At 33.5% G+C, this 21,291-nt stretch overlaps 1 protein-coding gene across 13 annotated transcripts in view; it reads right to left on the bottom strand.

Moving 5' to 3' along the window:
* The window catches only part of MYCBP2 (MYC binding protein 2, E3 ubiquitin protein ligase), a 177,824-nt gene that overhangs the window by 39,300 nt on the left and 117,233 nt on the right, over positions 1 to 21,291 (bottom strand). For 5 of the 13 annotated variants that reach the window (XM_027894283.1, XM_027894284.1, XM_027894289.1 and 2 more), the window contains 7 exons: positions 20,295 to 20,411; positions 19,383 to 19,523; positions 13,673 to 13,747; positions 11,338 to 11,562; positions 10,301 to 10,433; positions 6,745 to 6,870; positions 3,205 to 3,366 (listed from right to left, as the gene is read on the bottom strand). In XM_027894283.1, coding sequence (XP_027750084.1) covers positions 3,205 to 3,366; positions 6,745 to 6,870; positions 10,301 to 10,433; positions 11,338 to 11,562; positions 13,673 to 13,747; positions 19,383 to 19,523; positions 20,295 to 20,411 — 979 coding nt within the window. The remainder of the gene's footprint in view (positions 1 to 3,204; positions 3,367 to 6,744; positions 6,871 to 10,300; positions 10,434 to 11,337; positions 11,563 to 13,672; positions 13,748 to 19,382; positions 19,524 to 20,294; positions 20,412 to 21,291) is intronic. The other 8 variants (XM_027894290.1, XM_027894285.1, XM_027894291.1 and 5 more) reach the window with 8 other exon arrangements.

Below are 21,291 nucleotides of genomic sequence, written 5' to 3'. Positions count from 1 at the left end.
TTGATAACTTATGCTGGACAGCAGCCAGCATCCCGATCCTGTTTCCCTGACTTGCCACATCTAAAAGAGTTTTATGACCCAGCACATACTGCTGAAGCCTGACTCTCTACATTTCCACACTCCACCTATACTCAGAACTCAATCAGAAATTTGAGTCTTCTGTGCTTTTCACAAAGTTCAGAGACAAGTAAATCAAGCAAGCAGCAATAATCTTGCAGTTATGGGAGCTTGCATTCACAAGCAAATCTGTTACTGATGATCTTACAACGTTCTCAGAAGCAAGCATAATGCAGGCTGGAGTAATTATAGTCTGTTTTGGAAAAATATTCAAGGAAGAAACATACATAAACTTGAGATCTTAATGGAAAAAAAATCCTTGCTAAAGTTTCAAGTCAGTATAGCTGTTCTTGTACTTCAGATAGATTATGCCACCTCTTCTAGCTTTTTTTGACTTTTAGCTGCATACAAGACTGCCAAAGAACTAAAATACTTGAGAAGTGCACCTTAATTTTGACTGTCCCCATGAAAAAGAAAACAATTTCTCAGTTTTTTACCTTGTGTTACAATGTGTAAAAATTAGCAAAAGAATTAAGCAGGACAGAACAATCAGCCCTTCACAAAGTTCTAACAAATAACACAAAACTGAGAAAACACATAACCCTTTCTTTTTTTATAATATGTCTTCTGTAAATAAATTCTTTGATATAACACAGATCACCATTATTAGTTTACTTATTTATGATGTGTAAAAAAAAGACACACTTTTTATTTCTTCAAGCATTGTATGTGAGGAAGTGGTTATCCCAAACTATAATAATTCTGCAAAAAAAAAATAACCAGACACTGGAGGATAAAAGGTTGTGACAAGCCTTTTCCCTCTTCCTTAAATGAATCTGGAAACCAAACCAAACCCCAAGCACAGAAACCATTCGTATAAAAAACAACTAGCTACAAACACTTCTAAAGGAAAACTACAGTGACTACTGTCACTGGCAAAGTATGTTTAATCAGATAAACATTTTTCTTCCTATAGTAAAAATCTAAAACAAAGGAAATAATTCTATATTTTGAGATATTCATAATACTATAATTTGAGATATTCAAAACAAATATTCAGCATGATCCTAGCTTTCAGCATTATATTCATCACAATCCTAACCTTCCTCAGAATCACACTTTTCAATCAGATTTCTCCCCAGGGGTAGAGATATCTGAGGAAGAACAGAAAATTTAAGTGATAGACTGAACTACTTAAGCTGACTTTCAATCAAAAACTAGTATTTAGTATATAACTTCTGTAGTCATGGAAATCTAGGCTGGCATAACTTCTTTCAACTATTATACTATCATTAGTCCATCAGATAAAGCAAATATTCAATTGACTTGATATGGACTCTTGGGATATGTTATTTAATGGATTTAACTTCTAATGACATAACAGGAGCCTATAAAGTGCTTTGGAAATAATGAATGAAAACTGCATACTTCAAATAAGTTTATATTACAAATTTATTATAACTGCATCAGACTATTAAAGAACAAGTATATGGATATAATCTTACAGGCCTGCCTGCCAATATGCTGAATTTGAATGAACTTGTAAATGGAGGATTAACAAATTTTCAGAAGACTAAGGAAGTTCAAAGAGGAAATTTTGTCCCATATTTTAATGTCCCATTCTTAAATTTTGATGGTGAAAACAAAAATGTTAATATTCTCTCCTTTAAGTATAATTTACATTATGTGTATCAAACCTGAAATTGCATAATAAACTGTTCAAAAGAAAATCCTTGTATCAAATCAGAGTCAGTGTAACAGCATACCAGTTGTGTTTTGCCTTGCTAGAAGGGCAAATGACTGTATCAGCTGAGACCTTATACTAAGCTAAGATCCCAAATCAGACACAAACTTGACAAGTTTTCCATTTTCATTGTTGCTTTATTTGGTAGACTACTAGTGCTTCCCCTATCTGACAAAAAACAAAGACTTCCTTGTGAATCAGGGATTCTCATTAAAACATGAAACACAGATATAGCTTACTGAATATGGTTTATCTGCATCTGTTGGGACAGGCAAACCCATTGAACAAGATCTTGTTGGGCAGTCAATAAAAATGCTGACAGTTTTTCTTTTCATACAATATAGGTCTAAATTTGAGATAAGATTATTATGGTTATTTTGATGTAAAGCTGAATAAGAAACTCTGAACTAGAGAAGAAAACTAGAAGTGATGGGGAAGAATATACAACAGTTTTATGTGAGTAGTTTTTGGAATATTCTGCTTTCAGGACATTGGTTTAAGCCCAGAATAACCACGGAAGATCACAGTCAGAATACTTCTGATAGTCTTTACACAAGTCAATTAAAATTTTTAATCTACTCACACAAAGCAACTTCACTTTCACTTCAGTAAGCTGAGCTGGATAGACCCAGGACTGCATAGATATAGAAAGTGAACTGACTGACAGAATCCCAGAAGAAAGGACTAAAGCACTTCAAAAGGGCAGTTTATGGGAGAGAGGAGAAAACCAGTATTCCTGTAACCTGTGCTATAACTGTTCGGTATGTAAGAAAGAATTTACTGCAATATCAGCTATCCATCATGAAGGCTGAGCCTTTAGTTTTCATTATTCATGACCAAAAAAGTTTCCTGTCCTCCCGTTAGTAATCGGGTTAGTTTCACCTCGCAGTGCAAACTTTCATGCCCATGCCAATCCTATGAGCACCTAACAGAAGACTACCAAAACCTTTCTTGTGAGTAGTGCCAAGTTGTTCCCACTGTCCAGCTACAGGCCTAAAGTTAGGAGCAGTGACAAAAATAGGAATTTAGGAGGTAAGTTAACACCTATGAACTTACTGCAGTGCATTTTTGATGTTAAAAGAATTATTGTCATCTTGTACTATATAAAATATTTACCTGTATAATAAACCCAGAGTTGTATACAATTTGAAAATGCACTTTCGTGACTTGCCTACAGCAAAAAACACATACAAAAGCAAAATACTGGCAATATAAAAATTCAAGTTGAACAAGTATACTTCTTTAGGAGCATTACCTCACATGCTTCTGAATCATGGAAAACGTAAAAAAACAAAACCAGAAAGGTGCACTGAGGGATGATCAGTAGCTGGTAAGCAACTGAAAAGAGCAATGTCAAAGCTGCAGAAATGGACTGATGAGGCAGGTAAGGCTGACAAACTTACTCTGAAGCTGTGGCTGAGGCTGCTGGAAGGAAAGGGGCTGTCCGAACACAAATGGACTGTGGACTAGGGAAGAGGGAGGTTTTGCAGCTTGATCAAAGATGGAAGGAGCTGGGAGATTTGGCCGTGACTGAATGGAATTCAGTATGGCACTCAGTTGGTCACCTGTAGTGGGCAAAACAGTCAAAACTACAACCTGTTACCTGTCATTTTCCAGAAATGCAGAGTAAAATGGTGCTCAAATAAAGTTTAAATGATGATAACAGAGAAAGCTTATAAATCTTATTTATCCTCAAAGTACTCTGCTTGTAGCTAAAAATAAAAAAAATCTCACTCCATGCATGGCAATAAAATTACTGAAGACTACAAGCAGGGTTTTAAAGGATCATGGATATTTTAGTGCAGTTATTTAAAACATTTCAAAATAGAAAATTATATTCACCTTGCTAAAAAATGAAGAGCAGCCAAAGAAAAGACAGAAATCCCTAGCATTTACAGTAACACACACATGCAACAGAACATGCAGAAGGAGATTTGAGAAACTGATGAGAAGGGAAAGCTAACATGTACTTAGGCTTTGGCAAATGTATTTCTGTGCCAAGGCTTTGGTAAATATTTGCTCATTTTTGTAAATGTCTTTAAAGTATTCTGTTGTGCTGTTTTTCAAGACCAGATTAAAGATAATTTTTAAAACTCATTAGTATCACCTAGGAACTAGAACTGGTTTTCTGAAGAACTACATACATTTGTTGTGAGACAAATTAAGGCCTTCAGAAAACTAGCATGTTTAAAAAATAGTTTTAATTTTGAATGCCAATTCTGAAAAAACTCTATATGAGCATTAGAAATACATGATGCCTCAGTAAGAAGGCCACACCATGTCATAACTTGAAGTATACTTAGTAATATGAGGTGGGAGGAAGCAAGATTTCGAGAGAATCTCAGATTTGAACCATCTTCAGGCAAATCCTAACAATGTTGCTTTATTCTGCAAATTCCTATCATTTTGATAGCATTCTAAAAAACCTAGTAAAAAAATTTAGCAGCTACTATATAATTTACAATTCACTGAATTGAGAACATTTTGGTATGATTATTAATTTTCTTTTCATGGAATTAGAGACAGACCAGTGGGTGTATGAAACCCTGTATTACCTAAGAACTCAAAAAAATCAATTTTATTTCACTGTTTTGAAATTAGTATACCTAAAAAATGTTGGAATCTGTACTTTAGGGGCAATCATTCCTACCTTAAAAACCTACAAGTGATTGAGCAGCCAAGTCTAGTGGGAGGGGGGTTGGAACTAGATGATCTCTGAGGTCCCCTCCAACCCCAACTATTCTATGATTTACATGTTCGACAAATCACTATTATTAAATACAGAATGCCTATTTCCTAACATGAGTAATTATTTTAAAGGGAAGAACATCTGAGAAGAGCTTGAAAATCATCTGCCCACAATAATCAAATACGGAGGTGGGTAGGGTGATTCACGAGGAATATTAAAAACTTGCCTGCACTGCAGAGAGAAGACATGGCTACATGTAACAATCATTGTGGGAGTCATGACTTTGATCTTTCAGGCAATACTATAAATACAGACCTATTACATGGGCATCTCTATGTTTGACCAGAAATTTGAAATACTCATAGATGGCAATGGAATTTTCATTGAAAATAAATTGAACTATTTTCATTGAAACGATTGAAACTATTTTCATTGAATCTTTTAATAGACAAGCAGCTCCAAATGTCCTTCATTCAAAAATTCCCCTATGAGATCGTGCTTGTGCCATGTTTTATTTTCTACAAAACTCAAAAGCTTCTTATACCTGAGAACACAAAACCCCTGCATATAAAGTAATGATATAGCTGAAGAATTCTATTTTTCTATTATTCTGTCAATTCTATTTTTCTGTTATTCTATTATTCTGTCAATACAGTTGCCAACAACTCTCTGCTCTTAAGCAATTCAGAAGGAAATACAGTACACAGAATAAATGAAGTCATCTATTTGATTTGTTCTTTCACACTAAACATCACAGCTTGAGAAAATAATGTGTGAAAAATGGTATGGAATCCAATGCCAGGAGTAGCTTCCAAATCTTCTGTAACTGTATAATCCCAAAGAAACACCTTTGAAACTGCTTAAGATACAGTAAAGAGAATCACAGTCTCTTCAAGAAACCAGGATGCCTGTTAATACAGCATATTGATTTCTAAATTTTATCTTTGGACAATACAGAAGGAAAAATCATTTTCCAAATATGCTTCTGTAGAAAAAAGAATAGATAATATTTGCACTATTACACAACTGACATTGAGACACAGGCTGTAATACTGCCTCACATATTAAACCCTTCCACTTTTGTGATTCAATCATTAGTTTGAAATAAGTATGGCTAAACTGGGAAAACCAGTTCTGTATAAAAGGCCTTATAAAACAGAAGAAAAACACTTCAACTTTTCCATCCAAAAAAAGAGTTTCCTATAACAATGCATGGGCAAGTATGGACTGCTCTCTACAAAACAGACCATTGGGAAGTGATATAAAACTATTTCATGTTGCGACACTAATAGACTAGAATATTTAGGAATAAATTTTTTCCTAATCTCCTCTCCTTTAAAATAAGTGCTGAGTTATTTTATTTAGGAGACCACTAAGAGTATATGCTGATGTTAAAAAACACATGCAGCACCTTAGGCCCCTATTTGAAGTGTCATGGACAGAGTATAGTGATATAAGAATAGAACGGTAAAGCTCCATGTTTCAGGCATATTTCTCAGGGACACCTGCCTCAACAAAAGTCACTTCTGTATTATTAAATTTTCTAGACCTAATCAATAAATTAACAGAAGGAAAGCAGATTTATGTGTAAGTATATATATTTTAAGATCTTGCTAACAAAATAAACCATGATTAAAGAAACAATTATTTTATGCCAGTAAAATTAACAAGGTTTTATGAAATTAACAAGGTTTTATTTATTGCCCAGCATTTGTAACTAATATGTATGTGATACAAAGGTAACTTCAGTTTTACAACTTTTTTTTTTTTTGAGGTGGGATTTTTTGAGTTTTCTAATTTTTTTGACTTTTACAAGAAATCTCAAATGTTATCTTTTATCCTGTCAACCCATTAAATGTATTTGAAAAGTTGTCAAGACAGATGACAAATGTTTCTGGCCTTTTAAAAATCCATGCTTTCTAAATCAAATAATTTTCTTATTTTGTTTTAAAAGTATGTATTTTTCATTTCAGTATTAGTTTTGTGCCTACCACTACAGAAAGTCTCAACTATAACTTAATCTTAGATGATCCTTTTTATACAGAGTACTTAGATTAAGTGAAATTAAAGCAGAAAATAAAGCAGTTCTAACATTAACTACGTATTTTGAAAAACACCTTGCAATACATCATACTACTGTTTACGTCTTTTGGAGAACATCTGTAGTGCCTAAAAAGGTAGGAAATGAGTAATAAAAATAAAAGCCGAGTTAAGAAAAACATAATTGTTTTAAAGCGTGAGTGTAAAAACATACCTTTGTTATTTCCAAGGCCATAATCAAACCCTTGTCCATTACTACAGCTTGTCCCCTTACTGAAAGCTTGTACTGAAAAAGGACTTGGGGGAGGAGTCTGCACATTTTGATCTAGAAGGACTTGCTCTGTAAGAAAAATACATCTCTTCAGAATTAGATCTTCTCAGTAACTGATCTACATTGGAAAGATGAGTCACAAAGCAAAAGAGTTATTTTTCCACACATAGCTCTCCTCCTCTCTACTCAATTCTCTTAAAAAAAAGAAAAAGCACATCTCTTCTTTAAGTCTCATGCTCTAAAAATATAAAGACAGAGGACTTAATACCATACAGACTGCTTTTATGTTTGACTGAGTTACTGCCAGCTTTACCATTATCTGCCACTTAGGAACTAGCTTGACACTTTGTTTTTTTCCAGTAACATCACACCATTTAGTGTTTACCTTTTAGACAGCAATTGTTAAAATTCATTTGACAAAGCAAAGTGAAGAAAGGATAGTTTTCAGTCACTGACTCTGAGCCAATAAATCTTTAATCCTGGGTATGCCCTGGTAGTTCATGGGACATAAAACATTTTTTCCTGACATTTATTGATATCTCTACATGAGTACTAAAATTTTGCTTTCTGTATGACACTAAAGAAACCTCCAACCAAAACTAACCGGGAGTCTTTCATAATATTCCTAATAACATACAGCCAAAACAAACAAGACAGAATCCACTTGACTGTTTAGATATAGAGAGAAATTACTGACTTTATGTGGCCAGAAATGTAATCCAAGTGATATATAAGAAAGCATTCAGAAGAACTGTCCAAAGTGCAGGTTTAAAAGCTCAAGCTGGCACCTTGAAAAACTTTTTTTTCTTGTAAATGCACTAAAATTCATGTGGATTAATTAAAAAAAAAAAAATCACAAGTCTTCTAAAAGTAATTTTTTAAAAATTGCATTTAAGGTCCAAACTGCATTTCAGAGTACAAACTTTTACACAACACACATATTTAAGTTAAAAAAAATTACCAGAGAAAAAGCTAGAAATTTCAAGTCGTCTTATAAAAGAAAGGATCTAGAACTTTCTCTGAGGCAATTCTAGATCTTGCTCTAGTGTTTTAACTGGATATTGCCTATGGACCTAGGCATTCAGTATGACTTCTGCTTTTTCTCTTACAAAAATCCTACTTCTTTATGGGAATGACATTAAATTTTTTGAAAATAATGACGATATGAACACAACCTGAAAGATATTATTTATGGATAAAAATATAGACAGTTGCCAATCTAGTTGGAGCTCCTCCAAATCCTAATTATTTCCCTCCAGCAGAAACATTGAAACCAATGACAAAGTATTTCTAAATAATTTCATGGCAAATAAAAACAATCAGTTTAAAGTAACCTCCAGATATGGCCTAAGCACATTAGTTTTACCTGGTACTGAGATGTACTAGGAACATAAAGCAGGTTAAAATATCTCAGTAATCGAACGGATAATTGCTTTCACTGCTTTAGTTACATGTATCTATCTTTGCCCTACTTATAAAAACATAAACTCACCTAGAAAAGATTAAAACACTGACATTATCAGACATAACTGTAAGCAGAAAAGCTATGACTTGAAAAAAAGATAGTGTTCTAAGCACTACTTAAATACTTATATACCTTATGAAAAACTTTTCATTATTTCCGTTCTTTGCAGAATGTTTTATACCTTAAAGTCAAGACACAACATCCTACAGAAAATACATATGTATTAGCAAGGACCTATTTTGCTTTAATATAGTAATGTGATGATAATTATTAGAGCATCTAAGTGTGAAACAAATTTCTGCGCCAAATACCCAAACCACAAAAAGGGCAGAGTCTGTTATAATGAATAATTAGAGGCTGACAATAAGCACATAAAAACACAAGCAGAATATGACTGCTGTGAGGTCAAAGTTTTTCATGAAGACATCTTTTGGAATGTATCTATAGGATACATTAAATCCTATAAATGGAGTGGGAAGATTATAATTTGAAAATGTCCAAATTTATTCAGAAAACAGAGAAATACAGATTAAAAGAAAGAAAGCTTGAAAAAACTGAGTAGGTAGAAACAAGTCAGCCTCTAGGGAACTCTACCAAAATTTTATTATCTATGGAAGAACCTTAAATGTTTCTAAGAACATCTGTAACAAAATCACACTAATGAAGATTCACAGTAATTTTTACTAGACTTTGGGAAGACAAGAGGGACAGACTGAACCAGCTGGGGTGCTGTGTCCAATTTCAGGCTACCCATCAGACTGAAATGAGTTCAGCAGAGACCACCAAGATATTCAGGGCAGTAGAGCATACAACATCTAAAGAGGGGCTGAGATGTGGGTTTAAGAAAAAGAAAGCTAAGGTGAGAACTTATTGGTCCCTTTCATTGTCTAATCAAAGAGTTCAGGGAAGATGAAGCCAGACTGATCTCAGATGTTCACAGTGACAGGAAAAGAGACAATGAACAGAAGTTGCAGCATAGGAAATTGTGATTAGGTATTAAGAATATTTTTCACCATGAAGGTGAGCCAATATTTGTACAAATGTTCAGAGAGGCTGGAGATAGCCAGAAGTTGAGAACACAAGGCCCTGAGCAACCTGATCCAGCCGAATCTGCAATGACAGGACGGTTGGATATTATGATCTTATCCAGAAGTATAAACACTGACAGATCACTCCCTCTCCCATTTTTTTAAGGAATATAACCACTGCCCACAATCTTGCACAACAGAATGCATTCAGATGGGCTGAGTCTATCTGTTAAGGAAATAACAGTTTCAGAATACCTTAAGGTATTCATATGAAGTATTTAGGGTGAAAAAAGATATTTTAGATCAATAATGAAAGCCTGTTTGGAGGGAGATCAACAAGAAGGATGATGGAGTGGGAGGAAGGCAATAAGAATTTTTGCATAGTACCATCTTGTTTATGTTTTTTTTTTTTTTTTTTTTTAATTATTCCTAGGTCTTACCCAATCTGAACATGAATTACCAGGAGAGAAATTATGCATTTTAAGAGAATGCAATCATACTTTGTTAACTCGTGTAATTAACTAATCTGATGTTAATTTCAAATACAGTGTTAAAAAACATATTAACAGGTTTTTAACAAGATGCCATGTTACAAAATTAACGAACTTAACAGAATCAAAAGGAATTTAAATAATTCATTCTCCTCTGCTTTTCAAGAGACACAAAGAAGATAAAAAAACCCTACAAAAATGAACAATTACTTATTTAAAAATTATTCCCATAGCTAAGGGAAAAAAAAAAAAAAGATGGTTAAAGTTATGGCCCCTAACCATAACTGGTACAGACGAAAACATGGGGAAAATATTTTTAACTGTTCTTTAGAAAAAAATTTAAAGACTGTTTATAAACAACTTTCAAATCCTACTGTGTAACACATAACTCAAATGAAAATGCATAAATTATTGTGATACCTGTTCAAAACTGAGATCGTACTTTATTTCTCCTGTTTAGATTGCTTAATTTTTTCTAAGGTAATTTTAAAAAATAAAACAAAACAACCACTTGCCATCTTCATGCCGGAGGTACTGGTTTCCACCTCTGTCTCTAGCTAATGACCATGCCTCGCCTTCATCACTTTCACAGAACTCTACCATGCTGTTCTTATCCATTTGCACCCATGTACCTTCTGAATTAGTCACCTGATGCACACACATAAAAAAAGCAAAATTTATTGACTTTTCAAATAATTCAATAGCATGATTCAGCAACTTATTACAGCATCTGAAAAACACACTCATTCCAATCCTTATAGTACAAAGCAAATGTAAAAAAAAAAAAGTTTCTTAAATTAAGGCCACAGGCTGAGGCAGACTGAAGTACCAAACCTACTTATGGTAAATTTACAATTAGGAGTTGTTCCAAAAATATTAGACCTGTTTTTGTTTGGAAGAAGCAAAACACCAACATCACAAGTTTAGAACATCCAAATAAGCCTGAATAAAAACTTGAGGAATAGTCACCAAAATATACCTTCTAATTGATGGTTGCAACAGTAGAATTATAATACCAAATCAAATATGAAGTTTTTATGAGTATTAATTTTGTTCCTGACATTATCTTTAGGAAATAGCATGACACACTTCATCCTTAAGCCCTTCTTAACCATAAAACACCACAGTTGGACAACCAGGAACCGTAACAACAGTTCAGTAACTGAACAAATTAATACAATCAATATAGAGAAACACAGTAATTGGTTAAATGGTTCAGTCCTAGAAAAACTTTTTCAATGAAACAAAATTCTTTCAAAGAATATGACAAAAAGGCAGAACAAGAAACATAATTCTGTAAGGAATACTGTAACAGAAACATATAAGCAAGCATATTTAACTGCAGTACAATTTTAACATTATTCCAATCAATGCAAAAAGGCAAAAGACATAACTGCATTAGCCCTTATAATACAAACCAAGTTCAAAGGTCAGTATTTATCATGAGGATTGGAAAAGCAAACCTGTACAGAGGCAGATTCTTTTGCTGCGTTTACTACTGTTACATACTGGTATCTATGAAGACATGAACTGAAGCTACAAGGATCCATACCTCGCCCACTGCCTTGACTTTGTTTCCCAGAACTAACATTCCAATTGGGATACCTCTAAGGTTAGGGCAGCTTCTGATGTTGTGACCTGATGGGCCAGTCTTCACTACCTTGTACACTCCAGGTCCACCTCGAAGGAATGGCATATCTTGTTCTTGCATCACTGCTTCCTGTGGACAGTGCGAATTTAGGTCTTTGAAAAAATCATCAGCATTAGACCTAGATTCCTGAGAAATTTGAAAAAAGGCAAAACAGAACAGAATAAAACCTATTAATCCCACTTTTGAACTATTTAGATAAGAAATATTTCAAGACTATAAAAGGTAATTCAAAGCTAAAAGAGGTACTAGTTACATTGCTAATTTTACTAAGCAATGCTAAACAACTAACTACTAGTAAATTGTACATTAATTGAAAAGTCACCATATTTCTCTTGAAGCAAAAGTAGTATAAATGTAACAACTATATAAAAGGAATAGCTCATATATAACCTTGGAGACAATTTTTTAAATCTAACTGCTTTCACTAACCCTTGTTCCACACTAACATTTATCAGGATATACACTCATTCCTCCTTCTGTATTTGTGAAATTTTGTGGAAAGTCTGGGGCTAGGTAAAGGGAATATTATCTCTCTCCATATGGCATGCTTCTTTTTTTGATTTCATATTCAGAATATATTGTTAACTTTAAGGTAAAATTATAACAAAGAGTAACAGCAATACCATAGACTGTAAAAGCACATATAAATATTACTGAATATGTATTATTTTCACCATGACAATAAAAATGGCCTACAAACTTATTTAATCTCATATTAATTACAGATGAAATATATATCCAAATCTGAAATGATGACATACTTTCTGAATTTCTTACCAAGAAAAAATTGCAGTTACTAAAAGAAGAGAATAATTAGTATTAATTTTTCAGCCGGTTACAGCTTAACAGAAAGGCCATTGTAAAAAAAAATATGAGGGATGGGAGTAAAGAGTGTGCATTTGTATCAGAAGAAAGCAAGTGAGAAGCAGAAGGGGGTTCTATTATGCTTACAATGAAAGTCAGAGGTGCTTTTAAAGGAACACCTGAAAGTCAAGAACTATGTAATGCCCTACTGGATGAAGCCAGTTGTTTACCTAATTTAGTATACTGAGTTCAGCAACAGGAGACACTTTTTATAAGCAGCATACAAGTCTTTATTAGTAGTCTGTCCTTTATATACCAACAGCATTTAAAATCTTTATTATTGATGTTAGAGGGCATATCCTATTTTCTTTAGTATTTATTTATTAATCCAATTTCTATAAATTTAATTTCATCTGAATATGCTCATACTTTCTGCCTCAAGAATCTCCTGTAACACCACCTTCCAAGTTCACTTCCTGCTATGTAAATGAATACTTTCTTTTGTCAGATTTAAACCAAACTTCTGCTCTTGTTACTTCTTCTCAAATCAATGCAATTTCTTCTGATCTCTTTAACTATCATATTTCCATCTTTTTTTTTTTTTATATGAAGTCTGTGCACTATCTCCAGACTAATACAGCAGTTTTTCCAAGAAGCCTTTATGCAAAAACGACTCTTATGTAAATATGTAACTTACAAAGCAAGTTAATGCAAGTTGAGGTAAACTGTTTCGAGGAAAAAAAAAAAGACAGTTTAAATATTGTTTACACCTTGCTATAATAAATTTTGCTATTCCAGGGAAAAAGATTCAGTGGACAAACAAGTTTTAAAATCTCTAAACCAAATTGTACAACACAATGTCATTTTCATTATAAAGTTAACATGAAGAAAAAAAGGATCTCAAAATCACTACAGCACTGATATGCAGACAAACACTTCTGTAGTTAAACAGTTTAACTGTACTTAACATACCTTGTTCTTAAAATTACATAATTTAAAAAAAGTCTAAGAATGGGTGGAGCATTTATTAAGTATCTGTGGTCTTACTCATGCAAATATCATCCTATTAGATGCTGAAACTGCATGTGAAGCCTTTAAAGACACAAAAAAATTTACTAGTAAATTCTGCACTAACAGAGAATTAAAGCCTTCCTTATGTTACTAGGCCATGTCTCTGAACATCTAATTTGTTTTATTAAAAAAGGAGAGTGCTACTTATGAGTTAATGAAAATTCAATAATCTACCCTGGTATTTTTTTCTCATCCTAAAGGAAGAGACACAGATACAGCACCCTATGCAAATCTTCCATTTCCTGTAAAAATAATTCACAGTAAAACAGACTTCAAAGAATATTTAGTATAAAGTTGAGTCATAAGGTGCATTCTGAAAACATGAGAGACAGTGTGTGACTGTTCCTGTAATTTAACTCACCTTAGGGGGTAAAGCTTTGGAAGTCCATGAAAAAAAGTCCAAATCCCTTACTCCTTGGCTAGCATTAAAGACATTCTGAGCAACAAAGTTTAAAAAAAAAGACATATATCAACAAAGAAATGGGAACAAAGAAATACTGGAGGAAGAAGCTCGAGGTATTATAATGCAAACTTTCTACACAAGTAAATTTACTAGTAGAATGTTTTGCAAAAGGGGAAAGTTTTGTTTTCCTAATCAAGTCACCTGAGTCCATTGCTCACCATGGCAAATCATCCATTAAACAGAAACAGTTTAGTATGTCAAAAGCTCAAAATGGATGTAGTGTGTCATGCCATTTACAGAAATTAAGAGCCAGACATTTCTTATAAAGCTTGAGACTTCACACACAGAAAAATCCCACACTTCTGTTACAATGAAACAGTAGTTGGTCCCATCACAAAGAAGTTTTCTAGGAAGACGCTCTGTTGTTCTGAAAGATAATTTCAACTAGTGCAAGACAAATGCACATGGAGTTTCAGTCACCAAGTCACACCTAAAGAGATGCAGAAGGGCTAAGCTCACCATTGCTGAAAGTCGTTCACTTGCACAGAAAGATTTCACCAGTTTGCACATCAAAATCATATTCCTTACCAGAGCCAAAAATGTCAGTGCTACATGGAGAACAATTGCTAAGAGTTCTTTTGTTTTATAAAATGTATAATGCATTTACTAGTTTGTTACAAACAATCATAAACCAAATACAGTGGCCAGAGAGACTTCACTAATTTTAAAACCAATTGCCCACAATAAAGAAATGAGCACTGTTGTTCTGTGTATTTTTAATTCCAAAGAACAGTGAGGACAGCATTTTTTTCATCAGCCAAAAACATGAAAAAGAAGTCATCATTTTTCCAGAAGCTGCTTTGTACTGATTTCAAAGAAATTTTCACTGATCCTGTCAAATGAAAGAATTAATCATATATATATATATATATCAGTACAAGTAATCGTATTTATGATGGAATCCCTTTGACAAAGCAACCATTCTATCTATATGAACAGAGGTATCAAAATCTAATTTCCTATTCTCATCCTGATATGGGAACCAGGTGAAATCCTTGGGCAGTAGTCACATGAAAATTTAACAGTAGTTAATGTAGTGAATCCTTTCAAGTAGAAACAAGTACAAAACACCCTTGGCATGCCTCATTTGCATTCCTTGAAAAAACACTAACATATTGAAAGTAACTAAATCCATGTTTTCATCTCATGATAGAAGCAAATTATCTAGCTATATACTCTTTGTAAACATCAAGTTTCAGTAATAAAAATTATTTGCCATTTTGACAAAAAAGGGGAATTGTTAAAACTCCAGCATTTCTTCAGAATTGAGTACTTAATGCCAAAATTGAAAGAGGTACCAATACACTAGTGATATGTTTTGGGGAAGGTGAGGAAGGTATTAGATAGGAAGATTGGCAGAATACAGGCTCACTAATTTGACATAAAACTATGACAACTATAAAAAAGTTTGCATTTACATGAGAGTGTACTTCCTAGGCATCCAACATACTTAGACTGACTGACTGTACTACTTCGCAGCGTATCTCCTATTTTCTGATGGAGTTCTACTGTACAGAGAAACATGGATTATCCATACCTAAATTATTTAAATAATTTCAAAGACCTATTTTTCTACATCATAAAGCTCTTTGTGTAAAACATATAAGGGAAACCAACAGCAGTGAAGTGGGAACATGCTGGCTTAGCAACACCAAGAAGTTCAAACTAGAAGCCCTCCTTTGCTCTGGGAGATTGAGAGTCTCCTGGCGTACAGCATTCTAATAGCCGCTTTAGATGAATAGGTTAGAAACTACTACAGAAAAGCTTTATATTTAATCTTTCTGCTACCATCTGTAGATTTAGTTTATTTTTCCCCTTTCAAACTTTCCATTCCAAGAACTAAAACTAATTTCAGGAAGTCATACTTCTTCCAGTAAACTTTAAGTTTCAGAAAAAAACAACAGAAAAGCCCACTTAAAAAATTACTTTATCATTAAAACCCAGACCATTAGGAAGCATTTAAAATCTCAGTATTATTTTTCAAAGCTAAGGCTTATCTTTAACACTCATCTTGACATTTTACTCAACAAAGTCTTACTCTCCAATTGCCTTCCATCATGCTAAAACCAAAGGTAGAAATCTCTTGCAAATGTCCTTCAATATTTCCACAGAGCATTCAGCTCTCCGAGATTCTGTGATCAAAAACTATAGCCTACATAGTAATTTTGGTTCTTTCTTCCACTACAATAACAGTTTGAAAAGCTTGCAGTTTGTCAATCCTGATTCCTATGGTGGTTGGGGAATGTAATAATGTAACTGGGCATCAGGGAACAGTATTCCTTCTTACGATGTTTTACATTTAAAATTAGGTAACAAAAACTTCCTTAGTATATGATTTTTTTAGAAGTCAAGGTCCAGAGCTTAACCAAGATAAAATTCTATTTCTGCCTAGTGTGCACTCTTTTATATCCTATGCACCTTTTCACTAAGTACCAACTGTCAGCATGAGGAACTTAACACGTATTTTTTTCAAAAACAGTTAGCTGAATGCCTCGAGAGAGCGGGAAAAATAACTACCAGAGATGGAAGAAGCTTATCCAAAATCACCATCTATTAAATTCAGTCTTATAACTGTATTACCTAATATGGATTGGATGCACAATTTCAGATCAGAGGCTACACTGCAGTTCCTCGTGAAAGGACAAGATTAATAAAAGAAGAGCATTGACTTAGAAGATTTTTCTAAAAAGGTAAATGACCAATGCTCAAATAAATAAAACACTGGTAACTACCATGGATCTCTGTTTTCCTATAATCACTTATCTTTAAATATAATAGTTCTGAAAAAAAATACAGAAACAGTATAATTGAGAAATCAACAACATTCAGTGTTTGTTGTATCATGAAATATCTAGTAAACATCAATAAATATACATAAAACGTAGATACAATATATATGTCAAAAAGATGCCAAAATTAACACTGCTAAAAACCTGTTTTTCATTTGTTCACTATTCAATTCAGTGATGAAATAGAATAGTTAAAACTTTCTTTTAAAAACACACCTTTTCACATATTTTACAAAATGTACTGAGAGATTTTATTTACTTAAGGGATGATTATAGAAGGCCTGCATATTTGAATGTGACAGAGCAACATAACTGGAGTTGACAAGTCTGCACACTCGTGAGTTGAATGAAACTGGAGCCTAATAAAAGTAATGTGACTTCTATTTGAACAGGAAATACAATGACTAATTCAGCCAACCGATCTTCCATTTGTATTATCAGTCACACAAGAGACTTTCTCTAGTGTTATTCTTAAGCCACTACTGGTCAAACAGTTTGTGTTCAAAAAATCTTCTACATAAACTTTTTTTTTTTTTTTTTAAATTTACTACATTCTGCTCATTATGTCATTCAGTTATCCAAATCAAAAGAACAGGATAAGCAGATATGGATAATATCACAATTTAATCTAATGAACCTTTATCATTTATTATTTAATCGAACATCTTTTGCTACATGAGTCATTAATCTCTAGAGGATTTGACAACTTACAAACACAGTCCTTTTTTTGGACAACTCAGAGAAAAAAATTTAATATTTTTTCAACTTTTTTCAAATTTGAAAATATGAGAGCTGTGCAAAGAAACTTTCCATTTGAAATTAGCTCAAAACACATCTCTTGCACATTGCTTCATTGTTAGAACAGTTGCTTTTTTAAGACTTTTACCATGTTGAGCACTGCTTACTGATGAGAAACTAAGAAAGCATGTGATTTGTGTCATTCAAGATGCCATGTAACTGTTACTTAAGCATATCTAACAGGTTTTAATTGAATGTTATCAAAACTAAATTCACAGCAGTGTTTGAGGAAAGAAATAATATTTTACTGAGGTAGAGAGTGAAACGTTTGAAAACTGGACACTGTCTTTCACATTTGATTGTACCTGACCTACTTATTCAAATGAAATTTTAATTCTCCCCGTAACCTGCTATAATTGAACGTTCAGTTACTTATGATAACCATTTCCTTTCAGGCTTTTCTCAGGGTAGCACAGCATATACTCTGCTCTGGAACTAAGTGAGTGCTAGAGCTATATAAAATATGCCTGCCAATAAGGTCTTGCTAAGCACAGACACAACTGCTGAACTCAAAAGCATTCCCTTTAAAAAGTAAAAATGTTTAAAAAATAACTTAACTAAAAATACAACCCAAACAACTAAAAAAAGTCTAGCAGAGTATAATACCCATCCAGACTTCTAGAATTTAACTACTTAATCAATGTGAATTCACTTTTATCATGGGTGAACTGGTAAAATTCAACTGCTGCATAAAAATATTAACATTTCATGAAAGTATAATGTAGCAATTCTCTAATGGCTATCAATTTCTAAGACAAAAATGCAGACAAGATTTTAAGCAAAGCCTATTTTTCTCCATATTTTCCTATATTCTACAGTAAACTAGATACACAGTGTGACAACAGGCATATTTAAGTGACTGATGTCTGAGTGCAAAAATAATATGCTTCCCATATGCAATAACAAAGTAATCCTCCATACAAGAATTTTATTGAAAGAAATCTCCAAATAGAAACGTATCAACAAAGAGTGTTTGTCAGAACACACACAGACTGTAGCCACAGGGATTTATAAATTTCCAGATTTGGCTACAAGCAAATAGCCCAGTTTCACTGGAACTGGGAATGTCTCAGTTCTTTTGTAACCGAAAACCATCAACAGGATGATATTACTCGTTGGAAGCGTTTAATTTCACAAAACATTTGTTAACTGTCTTCAACTGCAACAGCAGCTACCTCATATAAGACAATAGATCAAATCTAAAAAGCAGTACTTGCAATTAGATCTGTCTCTCACACTGTGCATAGAAGAAACCAAAGTACTGCCCATTCTGGGGAACGCATGAAAACAGATCAGCCAGAAAGGCCTGCACTTTCATAAATTTTTTAATAAACACTGGTTTGGCTAACATAGTTCTCCCTTTCTGTCCTTTCCATGTAAGAAAAAAAGTGCCTTGTTTCCAGAAAATGTGCACTGTTTGAACTGTAGTGAAGGTGATCACCATAAAAGTTTATTATTTCTAAAAATTCAATTTTTTACGCAGTCTTAAAGCTGTGGGATTCTCTGGCTTGCTAATAAATTGATAACTTAAGGATTCAGGTGTAAAACTCACAAAAATATATGCAAAACCCAGAGGTTAAAGAACTCTTCAGGTTTGTTTTTTTTTTTTCTTTTTAAAAAGTCTCAATTACACTGATTCACTACAACTCTCTCAGCAGAGTAGAGGCTACAACTCTCTTATGAAATCACGGCCCCAGTGGACCACTTTACAGACAATGCAATCTAGCATTAGAAACACCTGGTGCAGACCACAATCTAATACTATTCTATTTTTACTACAGCAGTCCTTGTATTTCTGTTTCTTATCTAGGATGAGAGGTTTCCACATAAAAAGCCTCCTACCTTTCTACACTCCACCCTCATTACACAACAGCCCTCAAAACTCCAAAAACATTTAAGGTTTTATTTTATAACTAAAATATTGTTTACCTCAGGACTTATTTGCAGCCTTAATTAAAGAAAGTCTAGTAATGAGGATAGAGTGTACTTTCGGATATTTTTCAAAGGCACCTTTTACTTACGTCAACAGGTACCAGAAGGCTCTTGCCAAGATGTTGGTTAAAAGACAGACACCAGGCTTCAGTGTAACCATTCATATTAGGAACATACTTCTTTATTGTCTCATCATTCAGCCTCAGCCAAACACCATCATCATTGTGGATCTATGGGAAACAAGCAACAAGAAGAAGCCACGCCTTCCTGTAACTTCTGCAGCTAGCAGGGATTAACAGATTTCAGACAGATAGACAATAGTAGCAAAGAAGCAACCACCTTTACTATGCTGATAGAATATAAGTAGAGGTAAAGAGAAATATCGACAAAATCAGAATTTCAAAGCAATGACAGGTACATCTTTTTAGAAGCAAAGCTGGGAAGACAAACTGAAATCCAATCATGCGATAATAAGAATTTCATTGAGAGAAAAGAGGAAAGAAAGTGAAGCCTTTATGAGCTTTATGAATTCCCCACTTCCCATTTTTCCACTGCTGATATAACCCTGTAAATTGCAAAAATATTCTTTGTATGTGAAATTATACTGTGAGAAAAATACATGCACAATAGTGTAACACAATAGTGATCTTCCAGATTTGTAAATAAAGACATAATAAAAAAGGACAGCTACATCTGAATTTTTGTGTAGAGTTAAAATAGTAAGTCATGAAAAGCTAAATTTTAAGAGATATTATTATAAGACGAAGTCTAGGAACTCTCTTTTCTTGTACCAGAATATCAAATGTTTTTACATTGGTTTTGAAGTAAATAAATTAAAAGGAAATGACAGCTTGAAAAACTAAATTAGTAAATTCAGATTTTTGCAATTTATGCTCTTAAGTTGAATAGGTCAACATCTAAACATGAAAAAAAACCCATTAATTGCATGAATTAACTTTACATCTTAGCCCAATTTTCAGTAGAAATGTCTTGTTGATTACCTCGTCAATGAAAGTGATGGATCCATTGACTTTCACTATGCCTATTTGCTCACTCTGAAGGGAAGGGTGGCTACGGATACGAAGCCCTGCACTGTCCTTGGCCACAAATTTGCGAACCTAAGAGAAGCAAAGAAAGACAGTAAGGAAGAAAAAAATTGGAACAGAGCTCTCAGAGTAAAAAGCAATAGGTTTAACAGATTCTGAAATGCCAGTGACAAGACAGCAGTCGTAAGAGTTACAGTTTGTTGCTAGTTTCCCATGGCTGCTGCGTATAACTTCACTTTTTTTTTACTATAGCCAATAAAATCAATGTTCAAAAAACCCCCTAAATGTCAACACAGACATTGATTCAGTCTTGGAAATATTTCTGATATTCCCTACAATGATCAGTACAGGCTTCTGAGTCTTTAACACACACATTTTATTCATTCCTGCAAGTTTCAATGGATTTGCCTTTTCAAATTTAATACACTTCCTAACTGATCAGCCTGGGATTACCATTTGTACTTGTGCTACTGTAATACTTTCTTTAGTCAGCGTTTTGACCAAAACGTAGATATTTTCCTTAGTTAAAGAGTTTAACTAGACATTTTAAAATAGAAAAAGAACAGATCTTTCTATTTCTTAAATTTTCAAACAGCTATTTCAATAGTTTCTCCTTTTTCCACGTGAAGGTTAGAGCAGAGGCTCCTTATTATCAGTTTAAGCTACTACAACTCCCCAAAATTTTCCAGTTCTTTTGCACCTTTTTCGCCATTCGGGTGTATGAATGCACCTGTCCCATAAAGAACAAATGTAAGCCATCCTTTTGGTCTCTGTTTTTAAGAGGTGTATATATTTTATGCATATGGTATAAAGTATATATATTTTCTTGGAAGGTTATTTTCAAACTCCACAAGTAAAACTAGTAAAAGTATCAATGGAAGTATGGACTTAACCCTTAACATAAAGCACAGAATGATATGTGAGGAATAAACTCAGTGAAAGACAATGAAAG

The sequence above is a fragment of the Empidonax traillii genome, unplaced genomic scaffold, assembly GCF_003031625.1.
Source record: "Empidonax traillii isolate 1590-97213 ecotype Southwest subspecies unplaced genomic scaffold, ASM303162v1 scaffold423:size1405600, whole genome shotgun sequence".
Classification (NCBI taxonomy): Eukaryota; Metazoa; Chordata; class Aves; order Passeriformes; family Tyrannidae; genus Empidonax; species Empidonax traillii.
Note: the sequence above shows the minus strand (reverse complement) of the source record. Positions and strands in the feature narration are given on the sequence as shown.